Source organism: Giraffa tippelskirchi, chromosome 4 (genome assembly GCF_054371585.1).
Source record: "Giraffa tippelskirchi isolate mGirTip1 chromosome 4, T2T-mGirTip1v1.2.pri, whole genome shotgun sequence".
Classification (NCBI taxonomy): domain Eukaryota; kingdom Metazoa; phylum Chordata; class Mammalia; order Artiodactyla; family Giraffidae; genus Giraffa; species Giraffa tippelskirchi.
The window spans coordinates 4,857,041-4,871,467 of record NC_137278.1 but is presented as its reverse complement, the minus strand read 5'-3'; the positions used below and the strand labels follow the sequence as shown (position 1 = coordinate 4,871,467).

At 42.9% G+C, this 14,427-nt stretch overlaps 1 protein-coding gene across 2 annotated transcripts in view; it reads right to left on the bottom strand.

The window, feature by feature from the left end:
- The window catches only part of MED27 (mediator complex subunit 27), a 220,080-nt gene that overhangs the window by 146,472 nt on the left and 59,181 nt on the right, over window positions 1–14,427 (bottom strand). For both annotated transcript variants that reach the window (XM_081594703.1, XM_081594704.1), the window contains exon 3: window positions 2,980–3,110. In XM_081594703.1, coding sequence (XP_081450829.1) covers window positions 2,980–3,110 — 131 coding nt within the window. The remainder of the gene's footprint in view (window positions 1–2,979; window positions 3,111–14,427) is intronic.

Genomic DNA, 14,427 nt, shown 5'->3' with positions numbered 1-14,427 from the left:
GCTGCTACCTGATGGCAATGTTATGAGAGGCTCTGAACCAGGTTACTCCCAGACTCCCGACGCACAGAAAATATGGGTGATTATGTTTATTGTCATTAAACCCACTAAGTCTGGGGGCAATTTGTTTTGTAGCAATGGATGAAAATGCAGCAGCCTTGGAGCATTTAGGTGCTATCTTATAAGGGAGTTCAAGAGATTTCCTTAAAGACAAAGTTTATGGTCATACCATGCTTATAGTAAGAATTCTGTAATGAGGAAATGTCCTATAGATAAAACCACAACATGGCTGATTAACAGGCAATTTTAAATACTCCGTGGGTCAAATTATACTACCATAAAACCTAACAACTACAATAAATGTTGGGATGTGATACAGAACAGTAACACAAGACAATTCTTAAAGACTGGTTTTTGTTTTTAAAAATTATATATTACACATGCATAGGAAAAAAAATAGAACAGCCATCAAAAGTTTAACGATAACTTTATCAGGGTGATGGCATTATTATTATTTTTTTTAATAACCTTTGATTTTTTTCAGAATCTAAATATGTATATATTACTAAAGTTTTTTTTTTTTTTACAATGTATGATCCAATTAGGTCAGTAGCTAAGCCATATATTGATGTCTCTACTCCTGACAACTAACACAGTAAGTGGCACATAGTAGGTGCTCAGTAAAAGCGATCAGAATGTCCTTTCATTATAGATCCTGCCAACTGGACAGCTGCTCTAAAAAGGGATGTCAGGATAATGTGAATCCACAAAGCTCAAGGATATGAAAAGGCTGCAGTCAATTCTCACAGTAAAAGAGGCTACTAAGTATAGGAAATCATTGCAACACTGCGTTCTTAGGGCACAGTAACCACTTTTCTCTTTGAAACTAAGTATTTTGAGTGATTTATTATAAATTTATAATGACAGTTGTGAACACCCGTTTTTTTTGCTTGGCATGAGAACAGAGTCTGTTGATTGCCTTGCTGCTTAAAATAGTTTCTTAGTGTCCTCATAATAGCATGTCACCTGTAAACAGGTTTCAAGCCAATGCAAATTAACAAATGGTGAACAGATGGACTAAGAACTGACTTTTGTCGGAAGAGAGTTAGCAACAAACACTTCTGGCTCCAATCTTATGGGACCATTAGAAAGTCTTTCACTTCTCACCATGCATCCTGCCTCAGTAGACAAGCCATGCAGGGAAGATGAAAAGTTATAGGGCCCATTAGACTTCTGAGAGCCAAAAGTTGAGATGTGCAGAGTCGCCAAGTCAACATGTGAGAAGCATCAGACAGAAGAAGCTTTTTGCCAAATGGTGAAAACTCCCTCTATCCTGCATCACTTGAGGAAGCTGGCCCTGCTGTCTCTGGAAAGGATGGCGCCTGTGTGTGTGGCAGACAAAAAGGAACTTGCCAGAGGCTGGCTGGTTATGTTCATCTCACCCTGGAAGCAAATGCTACTGGTGAAGAAAACCTGAAAGTCATACAAATGGTGGGCTACAAGCATCCACTGGCAAGAGAAGAGATCCCCCAGAATCATCCCCTGTAGTCTTCCCAGCTCCTCACTGGTCTTTCTCCTCCCTGTTCTCAAGTGTTCCCCAGCACCATCTCCTTGCAGAGGCCTTCTTTGACCACCTGTTTTAAGCAGCCTCCCCTCCTTACCATCCTATGTGTTCCCTTCAGAAGTACTTATCATAACCAGAAATTACTGTACTAGTTCATTTATTTGTTTAGGGGTACTTCCTTTTTGCCTTTTCTCCCCAGTAAATCAAAAGCTTTGGGAAGATGGGACCATGTCTGTCTTGCTTGTGACTGTATCCCCAAAGCTGAGGATAGTGCATGGCAGACAGGAGGTATAATAAATATTTGCTAACCAAACATAATATAAATGAGATCCTTTGTAAAGGCAAACAACTGAATCTCCCCTGCAAACCCTCTTCAGACTGGAAACTTTAAAATGTAGTTTGTAACTGAGGATATAAAGGAAAGAGGGTACAATAGGAAAACAGGCTGAGCTGGGCAATGTGTTTAAAAATCAGGTCAAGCTTTTGGGAGGCAGCACCCCTTTCAGGGGAGTCTGTGTGTGGAATGGAAAAACCTCCAGCAAAGACTGGTGTGTTCAATTTCTGATTCTACATCACTGAGCCGTGGCTCTCAACTCCTGAGGTTTCGAGTAAAGGCCAACCCAATGGGTGGAACAACTATGGCATATACAAAGGAATAATATGCAGCCACAAAAAAGAACAAGCAATCTAACAGTTGTTACGCTGAGTGAAGACAGCTCATAGAAAAGATTACAGACTGTGTGACTGCACCTATATGAAGTTCAAGAACAGGTCAAATTAATTGCTCAAAGAAGTCAGGACAGTGGTCAACTTAGGGAGGTGGTGGCCTGGGTACAGGGTGGGAATGTGAGAAGAACCCTCATGGAGTTCTTCAGGAAGTGGTGGCCAGTGGCGTGATCTAGGTGGAGCTACAGAGGTAGACACGTGAGAAAACCATCCATCCAAACATACACTTTACAGTGTCTGCTCTCTCTCCTACTAGGAAAAGGAAGAGCATGTATATTACTCTTTTAAAAAGGAACAAGTGAGCCCAGCACTGATTCTAATCCCAGCACCACCAGATATTCTAGACGGCCTGCAGTTCATCAAACGTGCTCCTTGCTGGTCTCATCTGTGAAATATGGAGAATGGCACTCACACTCTGCCAACTCTGGGAGTGTGAAAGGAAACAAAGAATAAGCCATGAGGTATCTTAAACTGCTAGAGACACACAGACCAGGTAAACTAGGAATTGCATCATAACTGCTTCTTTGAAGACCTATGCAAAATAGGTGACCTACATGTTTGGTCTCCAATCTTAACAGAAACCTTTTTAAAAGAAAGAAACAATCTTGCCAAAATGAGTTTCCATTAGCCAAAAACAAGCACAAAGTAGAGTCCACCCAGGACGAAAGAACTTTTCCAAACCCGTCACTCACTGAGGCGGTAAGACGAGCGTCGTGGGTTGAGCCTTTGGTCTACGTTTAGCAGACACTCCCATCTGGTTAGCGGAACGTTTCAACGACTGTTGATTCAAAAGGCCAGATGCCAGACCTGCGTGGTACTGCAACTGCAGAGGAAAACCAAACAAAAGGGGAAGAAAAATAACATCTGGTAAAAGCAAGACAAGGGCTATTAAACTATCAATACTTGATACATCTTACCAGCTCGGAACATTTTTAACAATTTCAAATATACCTGCTAACACCTTGCTTCAAGAAATGTATTTATAGGAGATAATCAGACAAACAGGAAAACAAACATGAATAAGGCTGCTCATCATGGCATTACAAAACGATAAAGAACTGGAACCAATCAAAATGCCCAACAATAAGAGGGAAATTTGGTAAAATACATGAAGAACTTTACAACATCACTTTATCGAATTAAAAAAAAAAGGTATTGTGAGCAAAGAGGCACTTAACAACGTTCTCTAGAAGTTAAAACATGCTCTCTAAAAGGTTAACAGTGTATTTCTAAGTAGAACTGTGGTACTTGTTTACTTTTTTCACTTCTGTTCACATCCGCTTTATGTAAATGGTTTTAAAGCTTATGTCATTTTTTAAAAGGAGGATCCAGTGGGTTTCCTTAAAGACAAATTAGTTCTAGGAACTTTTGCTACTGTCATATCTTGCTTGTAATAAAAAACATATAACTCACAGTCCACTGTGGTCAACAGGAACACAACAGGCTGATCATAAACAGATTCAAACATACAGCTGGGCTGCTGTTCCCAGTGGTTAAGATACAAGTATCGATCACAAAAATAACCACACAAACATATCTCATGACAATGTACACAAATGGATACAGGCTCACTGAAGAGAACTGGCTGGAGAAGTTAATTCCACTCCATGCACATGCAATTGGAACCATACAAGTGAGGAAACGGCAGACGCGAAGCAGGCTCAGAGCCAGCATCGTTTGCTTTGTTCTGGACAAACTGCTGAGCATCGAGGTTACTCAGGACAGATCATTTTACTTCTCTAGACTTTCTCTACTGGAAAAGAGAAATAATACTGCCTAGTTCTAATCCAAACAGGACTTAAAAAAAAAAAAAAAAAACCTTTATTGAGTTATAATTCATACAAAATAAAATGCATACATTTTAGGTGTCCAGTGTGGTGATGTCTTCATAACATACACCTGTGACACTGCCACCCCCATCATGACAGAGACAACCTCCATCACTGCAGAAAGCTCCCCTGTGCCCCACGCAGGCAATCTCCCCCGCCCTCAACTCCAATTGTCTGGATCTTCTGATTTACAATACAGCTCATCACTCTCGCTTGTTACCAAATGAAGTTTATCTCCAATTTGACATGTGACAGTGACACCCGTTTTCCTTTTTAAATCCCGTACTTTTGTATTTCAGATGTGAAGAGTTGTCATCCATCTCTATAACAAAATTATCCTTGAAAGGTATCCCAATTTTGAATAGATGTAAATAAAACATTTGAATGTGAAAATGCCAAGCTAAGAAACTTGGATTGAGACCATTTATAACATCCAACATGTTTCTTTTTCCCTCTTCAAACTAAGCAAGGTCTTTCAAACATTTATTTAGAATTAACTGAATATACAAATAGTAATTCATTCTGTAGCTCTGAATTTCTTTTCAAAATGCTCTTCCATGGCACAGATTTCCTTTGCAGAGTCAGCTACATTACAGCTCATGGTAATGAAATTGGTGACCACCATATAAAAGGGGTTGGGCCCTGGATGCAAAGGGTAATAACGTCCTGAAAAATAAATGGCCTCCCGTAAAGCCACTGGGCTGCATACAAACAGAGAGTGAAAGAAAACACAACCAACTGAAATGATCTGCTCCTTGAAAGTGGCTATAAAAATGAAGATATCCAGTGACCCAGGAAAGACTGAAATGTCTGTGTTTGGAGCATCCACATTGCTTTTTAACAGGCTCTTGATTTACTTGGTCGATTTGCTGTGGGAGCCTTATGGCTGCACAATACCAGACAGAGACATATCACATTCATAATAAAAACGGAGCTCTTCTCGAGGTGGAAAAAGGGGGGCATAATTTGGCTCCAACAACTCATCGCAGACCAATGAATTTTGCTCAAATTTATTTTTCTCCTACAGATTTCTTAAATGGGAAATCAATGGAAGCAAGGGATAGTACAAGTTTGAAAGACAATGTTTCAAAATGTCAGCTACTTGGGTTTCGATCCTCCCCACCAGAATCTGCAATGAGTGCAATATGCATGGGGCTTTATGGAATTAAGGGGAAAGACAGCTTGGCAGGGACCCCTCCTGGCTCCAGGAACCGTCTCTCCTTCTGGCTCTCCTTCTCCTTCGTATCTTATTAGGGTCCATGCAAGCTCAGCCATTCCAGCCCTGCTGACTCTTTTGAGTGGAAGAGTCCTGCTAACTATGCAGAGTGGCAGGGTGATTTTGCCCACCTGGCATCATTTTGATCACTTGCTCAAACAAACAAAACCCCCCAAACAGCAGAAATGCATGCTAGCTGCTGTCTGTCTTTCCCAGGGTTCCGATGGGACTTCTACCATCTTGGATGCTCTCGGTGTACGCCACACCCAAGAGCAGGTGGAGACGGAAGGAGTTTTCTTCCCCCAGAACAAAATCTGCCCTTGAAAGCTGACTCACAGTGATTAAGTGATATTTGTTAATCATATATACGGTTCCCAGTTTCCAGGAACACAGCTCCGACTGTCAAGATCTATAAGGGGCCCATTAAATATTTACCGAAGCATCTTTATAATGGGAGAAAAGGTCAAAGTTAATAAAACTGACAGGCAGCTCCTGTCCAACTGGATTTATACATTATTTAAGCACTAAATACTCCATTCCATGAAACACTGCGTAGATCTGCAAAGACTCTTGGAAAATGTTCATTCAGCCAATGGTTTTAAAAACAGCAGCAGGGAGTTCAGAGCTAATCCACAAATTAACATTAAGAACATATCACTCCTCAAAATACTGCCATAAGTGTTCAGTTACAGGTTTGGTAATATTTTCTATAAAAATATATTTCAATAAACATACTTCGCTCCAAATGTCTGTGGCATGGAAACAATTCTATTTCAAAAGGCACCTTATCAAGGTTATAATGTGATTTTTCTATCCAAGATCATTTCTCCACTAACCAGCAAGAGTAAAGTGAAAGTGGGAGAGAAATAAAACAGTCCATTCTCTGAACTTCCACATCTCACAGCTGGGGGAATGGGAGTGTTGTGTGCCAACTGGGGGGAAGGGGTCTTTATTGACTGCTGCTTGGCAGTCCTAGCTATTTCCGTGTTCTCTGAATTTTGAGAGCAAATTTCTCGGTTCCAAGAGAAACCTATCTATTCATGTCAAACTTCCACTTTCTATTACGAACGTCATATTTTTCGGTCAGTTCTCAACCTAAAGCCTTTTCTAATCAATTATACCTACTAATTAGCTCTATGCCTGCGATATTTTCAACACCTCATAATGATCTGAGGAGAACACCACTTTGAATCAGGAAAACCTTGATTTACTGAATAAATGCTGTTTTAGTAATATTAGACATGCACAAGTGTGGAATGTGATCAGGTCCTGGTGAACGCCAGTGTACAGACTAAGAGCCTCTAGAATATGCTGCTGGACCTACTACTAATAAAAGCTGTGCGCTCTTACATGACTCATTTGCATTATATTTTCTTCACGGACCCACCAAGCTCTGAAGTTTAATTCCAAGCTCTAGGCTTCTAAAGACATCACATGGGTATTTGGCTTCACCAAAAACTGGTGAAGTAATGTCCCTACAATTTCATACATCGGCAAACCCTTTTCCTCTGGATAGCCTAAGGTCTTTATTTTTAAAGTCCAAGTTATTGAGGCTCAAATCCGGTTAGCTTTAATATGCTTCAACTTACAAATGACAAAACAGACTGAAAGGAAACAATATGAAAGGAAATTATTTAAAAAATAGAACTCAAATGCAAAGTTTCTGATTTAAATCTCAGGTTCAGAAAATCAAGTGAACAATGGTCCCCCTAGTTAGTCCTCCAACTTGTTTTCCATGTTCCATACTGTTCTGAATGCTCTACCTGCTCCAAAATAAATAAAGGCCATATTCTGCAATAGACAGAAGTTTGAGAAGAAAACAGAAGGAAATTCATCACACTGATCACATTCAATATATCAATTAAGCCACTGGCATTCGATCAGGCCTAGAACTTAAAAGCTGATGTGTTCGCTAGAACCCCCATGGGGTCCGGGGTACAGCATCTATTCATGAGCAATGTACGTGATCTTCCCCGTACCGTATGGCCTGAATCCCACTTCAAGAAAACTGACATTCAAAAACCTCAAAATTTATAAGCCAGCTCAATCAAGGTTTGATTCTTCCTACTATGAAAATCATTATTTTCTTTTCCACCAAAGGCTTTTTTGGGGGAGGGGGGAGCAAGTTAAAAACAGCAACAACAGAGTTCTCCTTAACCTTAAGGCATTTCAACTCCATTTTTAAAAAATCACTTAACACAGAATTACATATAGGTTCCTAAGAATGCTAGGAAGACACATTGGTACTTCCAGTAACTAAACCCTCTGGATGAAGAATGCGATAGAGCCAAGCTATGATAAATTCTGGCTGCCTGAGCGCAGCGGGCCCACAGGAGGGGAAGAAGAGATCAAGGGCTGGAGAGCCCCACCCCTCCTCCCTGCACAGCGCTCCTCTCTGTCTCTGGGACGTGGCATCCAGGTAGGGGGGCCTGGTGTACTTTCTTGGGCCAGGAGTGAAGCTGGCCACGAGGGAGACATACTATGAGGAGGACACAGCCTTGTAACTACTGATAACTCCGTATTCTCTACAGCGTGCAGGGTAGTGCGTTAAGTACAGGAGATGCTAATCAATCTGTCAACTGGTAAGTGTGCTGACCGACTGGTGAAATTGCCCGGGCCTGGCCTGTGGCTGGAGCCAACCTAGAGAACAGAATGACTCCATCAGACAGCCCTCTTGAGGCTGGTTTCTAACAAAAGCAGACTCTCTCTCAGCTTTGCAGATGTTCAATGTCAGGACAGAGCCACAAAAGAGTCCTGACTCCCTCTTATTCTAAATGGTAGAAAAGCAGGTATGTTGAACCCCTCTGGAGGCTTGAGCTCAGGAAAAGGCCTTCATAGAGACTGCCCTCCGATTGCTTCAAATCACAGAATTCTAACATCAGAGAGGAGGGTTGGAGAAGCCACCCCCCATCTCCACTCCACCCCACTTTATGGGAGAGGAGACTCTGATCATAAAGAGGTCACCAGCCCAGGGTCTCACACACCATAAAAGAGAAACAGGCCATTCAGGGTTCAACTCACATACTTTGTCCTGTTGTTTTACGCATGTTGCATCTTCTTAACCACGGGACCTGGCATTTGTTATCACTGCTCAGGCCATGAAACGCAGCCCTTCTTCTCAGGCCAGGAACCGGAGCTGACGGAAGGAGGACGGAGCGTCGCCAGCATTTGCTGGCTCCTGTCCTCTCCCTCATTCTCACCTTTCAGGCACTGACATGTCACATGCCTTTTTCCTCCTACTGACCCCAGTCATGTCTAAGGTGGGGAGTTTGGGGAAGTTCTAAATGCTCTCATTTTATGGTTTTAATACCATTTAGCATCAAAACTTCAAAGACAAAAGAATTGAGAAACCATAGACACCTCAAGTTTGTCAAAAACCTAGTTTCTAGACTCAGCAGTAACACATCTGACCTTCCTAGCAGCCTTGACAGTGTTCTAATGGGGCAACTGTGCTTGTGGAGTGCTTCATGGGTTTTTATAAATCATCTTATTGTCCAGGAGCAGCCACATGCATAATCTGTTTTTACTTAGGATTCTCTTTGAGAATTTGTGTAATACATCATGACAGTAACAGGCAAGGGCATTAGCCATGGAGGACCACTTCCCCTGCAGAGCACTGACCAGAACAGCCAGAGCTGGTGGGCCTAAGGGCACTGAAAATCCTTCCAAGAGACGAAAGTGCATGCCAAGCTCACAGCCCCAATCCAGGGACACATGACACCTGGATCAATTCACGCCACAAACACCTGGATGGAGCCCCACGCCATGAAGCTGCCGTATGCGTATGCGGCACTGGGGGGTGGGGGAGGCTACTGCAAGATTTTCATACAGTCATATTTCTCCTAAACCATTAAGCTTTCAACTAAAACCAATATTTGTGCAAAACTAGGACTGCTTCATCACCACTTCTGAGTTGCAAAGACCTTTGCCCCTCATTATTGAAATGTGTTTTGTTCCCAGCTAATGAGAAAGAACCATGTATTACAATAAAGCCCTGTTTCTTCTTTTGAACATAACTCTAAGGAAAGAAATAAGCAAGGTTGCCTGGTATTATCCATGCCAAGGAAAACAGCTACAGAAAAATACCATAAATCTAATAGTTTTGCTTGGGTTTTTATCTAAATATTAGACAATGATATTAGCTTCTTTTCTCCTTTTATCTCCTAATGCTTCTTTCAAATAGCCAGTATGAAAAAAAGAAAGAAAAACACCCTCAGATTTGAGCTTTTATGGGTAAATGATCTTTTTACTTGGGCAAAACAGCATCAATAAACCATAAGAAGGAAGCATCCAATTTATTTGCCCATTTGTTCTCTACTGGGAAGCTGGATTCAGGCCTTTCAATTACCATGAAAGCAGGACACCAAACCAAGGGACCCGCTTCTGCTCAACTGTGGCATCATTTACGTCCCGAAGGCCGTCTGGGTTTCTTTCTTCCTGCATGTGAATCCTCAAATGTCCAGACTTTAAAACTGTCAAAGAAGTAAACCGAGAGGACGGACAGCAGCCTTTTTCTTTCTTAAATATCTGTAATGTTTAGGCCTGTTTAGAATTGTTCCTCTGGAATGTTTCAGAACTCACACCTTTATTAATAGGCCTTTCTCCACAACTGCTTTTGTTTACACTACAGCTGTATGCACATTATCATACTTAGAAGATGCCAATCAGTCGGAAGAGTTATCACTCAGATATCCAAACAGATTCACTAAACGGTAAACTGTGAATGTGGCTAAAAATGAAGGAAACAACCATCACAGGGACTATTTGTAGAGGGAGAGAGAAGGCAGACAAAAGAAAGCCAAAAAAGAAAGATGAGCTACAAACACTAGCAGAAAAGGGTGTTGCCCATCTCCTGTGAATCGCCTCACATTTCATACCAGGCTCTCAGCCTCTGTACCCGAGTGGTCCCTGAGTGCAACGCACAAGCCCACAAAGATCTTAGGGGAAGGTCACAGGGCCACTTAGGAAGATGTAGGCAGGAAACACAAACAGGATCAAGGCAAATCTGACAGTGCACTGATGAGGGCATCCTAACAGCTTATTCACGGATGGTGACGGTGAGAACACACGCTCTGAAGAGGGCAACATGGTGGCAGTCTTGTTCGCCTGCATTCCCACTAGAGGAAGCGGTCCACGTCAGAACTCAGTTCAGGCGTTCAGTCGTGTCCGACTCTCTCTGACCCCATGAACCACAGCACGCCAGGCCTCCCTGTCCATCACCAACTCCCAGAGTCCACCCAAACCCATGTCCATTGAGTCGGTGATGCCATCCAACCATCTCATCCTCTGTCGTCCCCTTCTCCTCCTGCCCTCAATCTTTCCCAGCATGTCAGAAGAGCCATCTGTAATTAAGCTTGAACCACCCGAGAATCACTATCCATTCACATACCACACTATATCCCACAAACATAAAATGTGTCCTAGACCTTTCTCTGTTACTGACCAAAAGAGAAGCAGCAGAGGAGAAGCGGACGTCCTGGAATTCGCTTTGCGTTTCCACCAGAAATGGCAAACACTAGCTGTGTATTGCATACCTAAGGCCTGGGTCAGCAGTCTAAAACAGATGGCTGGAATTATGCCTAAGGTCCCTTCAAACACTGAAATTCTATGTTGTTGTATTTCTCTACGAAACTGCAGTCCGAACTTGCATTGGTGAAATTTAAGTATGTTTATGAAACACAGACACTGTACCAGTCACCAAAAGTCTCCACTACAGGCAGTTAAAGAGGGGAAAGGGCTCTCTGTGATGTCTGATGCCGGGTGTTAGGTAAAACCTTACTGTTGTTGTTTAGTCACTCAGCCGTGTCTGACTCTTTGCAACCCCTGGACTGCAGCACGCCAGGATTCCCTGTCCTTCACCACCTCCCAAAGTTTGCTCAAACTCATGTCTGTTGAACCAGTGATGCCATCCATCTTATCCTCTGTCGCCCCCTTCTCCTACCATCAATCCTTCCCAGCATCAGGGTCTTTTCCAATGAGTCGGCTCTTTGCACTAAATAAAACCTAGTGTGCAATGCTGGAGGCCCAGCAAGTAGCACATGCCTGTTGACAAACACGAGTTTGTTATTCTCCCCAAACATTCATAGGTGAGGTCTGTGTGAAGAATTGAATACTTCCATATAATAGCTATGTTCCTGGCTATTTCTTTTTTCCTCTTCCTCCCCTAAAAGAAAACGGGGGTTTTTTTTCAACTGAGAAATGAGTAAAGTGAAAACCACCGGACACTTCCATATCTTGATTCTAGCCACTGACTTCTGAGCACTAATCCTTTGCCGAGTTATCACTGAAAAGACTTCAGTCAAGAAACTAGTAAACGTGATTTTTTTAAAATGATCAATCTGATCAATTTAAAATTCCGATTAGATTATTATAAACTTCTTTTATAGGTAGAAAAAAATGATTCCTATGTTCTCAAAGTTGGCTTAGATGTAGTTGGACAGTTTAACTCTTTCCTTTATCTCATGTCATGAAATGCTCATTTCTGTTTTAAGCATCACTTCAATGACTATCAAAAGCAGCCCCCATCAGCTTCTGCTTCCTTCCATCAAACAGTTATTGGCTGGGAGGCAACTGGCTCCAAACCAGGGCTCTGATCAGCCTCACCCCACCCTTCGCTTACCCAGGAAATGAAGCCAGAAGGTAGCGAAGAAGGAAAGGAAGCACAGAGGTGACTCAGAAGGAGGAAGAACGGGAAATGGCCATAGGATCACTGACTTTAAAAGATTATAATCATGATGTCAGACAAGCTGAGAATAACAGGAGTGGAAGGAAAGGAACAGTGCGCTGCTCAGGTCAAAGGCCTGTGAGAGCAGGAGTCATAGAAGAGAAATAGAAGAAAACATTCAGGAAGATGCATTTTTTTATTGATCATTTTTAACAACTGCCTTTTCCCTTCAGGAATAGGAGGAACAAGATCAGGTGGCTTAAGGGGCAATATGTCTAAGGAGGTAAGTGCTTTCCTTTGTACTCTGGCAGAAAGGTTGAAACTCCAGAGGCAGTGTGGCCATCGGGTAGGGGGACGAGCTCTGTAGTCAGATGGCCCTGAGCTCAAACCTCAGCTCCAGCACAAGTGATCCCGGGCCTCTCTGAGTGTTTTCTCTCCCCTCTGAGCCTGTTCCTTCCTCAGTCCAATAATGAGGTGGCGGGGGGGGGGGGATTTTTTTTCTCTCACAGGGACAAGGCTGTTCTCTTGTTGCCTGAGCATACTCCCTGAAGCAGACTTTAACAGTGCTTTTTCCCTATCGCACAACAACCCCATGGAGAGAGGAATGGCAGCCTCCTCTTACAGATGAAGAAATGGAAGGTTTGGTGGTAGGAATGAAGTGATATGACGCATGCAAGACTTAAGCACAGGGCCCAGCGCCCTCGGAACAGACAGAGTTGGTCTTGTGACTATCAGAAGTGACTACGCCCCCAAATTCACCTCTTCCAACAATGCCAGGAATGAGAATGTTCACAACTAATTAAAAGTATTGCCTTTTAATGAGGGCTTCCCTCATAGCTCAGTTGGTAAAGAATCCACCTGCAATGCAGGAGACCCCAGTTCAACTTCTGGGTGGGGAAGATCCACTGGAGGAGGGATAGGCTACCCACTCCAGTATTCTTGGGCTTCCCTGATGGCTCAGCTGGTAAAGAATCCACCTGCAATACAGGAGACCTTGGTTCAATCCCTGGATTGGGAAGACCCCCTGGAGAAGGGAAAGGCTACCCACTCCAGTATTCTGGCCTGGAGAATTCCATGGACTGTATAGTCCATGGGGTCGCAAAGAGTCAGACACGACTGAGTGACTTTCACTTCATTTCTTTTAATCAAACACCATCACTCTAAGCATGTTAGATAATAAACTGGCAAGTGTAATGGAAAAAGGAAAAAATACCCCCCTCCAGGCTGCTCTGAACCAGCAGGTATACTGAGGAGGTGCCCCAGCTTGGCTCTTCTTGTACAAACAAGGAAAGGAATCTATCACACTGTGATGCCTCATGGTCGACTCTGTGTAAAACTCTCCACAGAACCCAGGACAGCTGTACGGGGCCTGTGGAAACGCGGGAAGCACTTCACACAAAGGCAGTGAGAAGATCCATGCAGAAGCTCCTTCCAGGATACTGTGGAGACTGGTTTTAAAGCTGCTGCTGCTGCTGCTAAGTCACTTCAGTCGTGTCCGACTCTGTGTGACCCCATAGACGGTAGCCCACCAGACTCCCCCGTCCCTGGGATTCTCCAGGCAAGAACACTGGAGTGGGTTCCCATTTCCTTCTCCAATGCATGGAAGTGAAAAGTGAAAGTGAAGTCACTCAGTCGTGTCCGACCCTTAGCGACCCCATGGACTGCAGCCTACCAGGCTCCTCCGTCCATGGGAGTTTCCAGGCAAGAGTATTGGAGTTGGTTGCCATTTCCTTCTCCAGTTTTAAAGCGACAAACAATCAAAATGCCCAGAAACTTGGCTCAACCTTGACGCACTAAACAAGAAAGTTACAGAGTATTTCTCAGACAGCTGACAAAGAACTCAGCACAGGAAGATCAAAGTCTCTCTCGAGACTCCCTGAGTACAGCTGTCCCTAGGTATCTGGGTGACTGGATCTAGGACCCGAGGTGGGTACCAAACTCCGCAGACGCTTAAGTCCCTTACGTAAATGGTGCAGCATTTGCATATAACCTACACACATCCTCCAGGATACTTTAAACCATCTCTAGGTTACTTGTATAATAACACCTAATACAATGTACATGTTATGTAAATAGTTATAAGAACAAGGTAGATGCTATGTGAATAGTTGCCAGTGACAGCAAATTCAAGTTTTACTTTTTGGAGCTTTCTGGAATTTTCTTTTGCAAATCTTTTCTCTCTGCAGTTAGTTGAATCTGAGGAGGCAGAACCCATGGATACAGAGGCCGACTGGACTGTTCTTGTTTCCTTCTTTATTGGCCTACTGACGGTTTTCTGTTGGTTTAAGTTCTGACTGAGGAAATATGAGAAAAGGTAAAAGCAGGAGTCAATGTAGGATTTTCTTACGACAAATGTGGCACAAAGATATTTTCTTTTGGAAGGAAAAAGAAAGGCAAAAATCACACATACAATAGGTACGTTTTTGGTTTA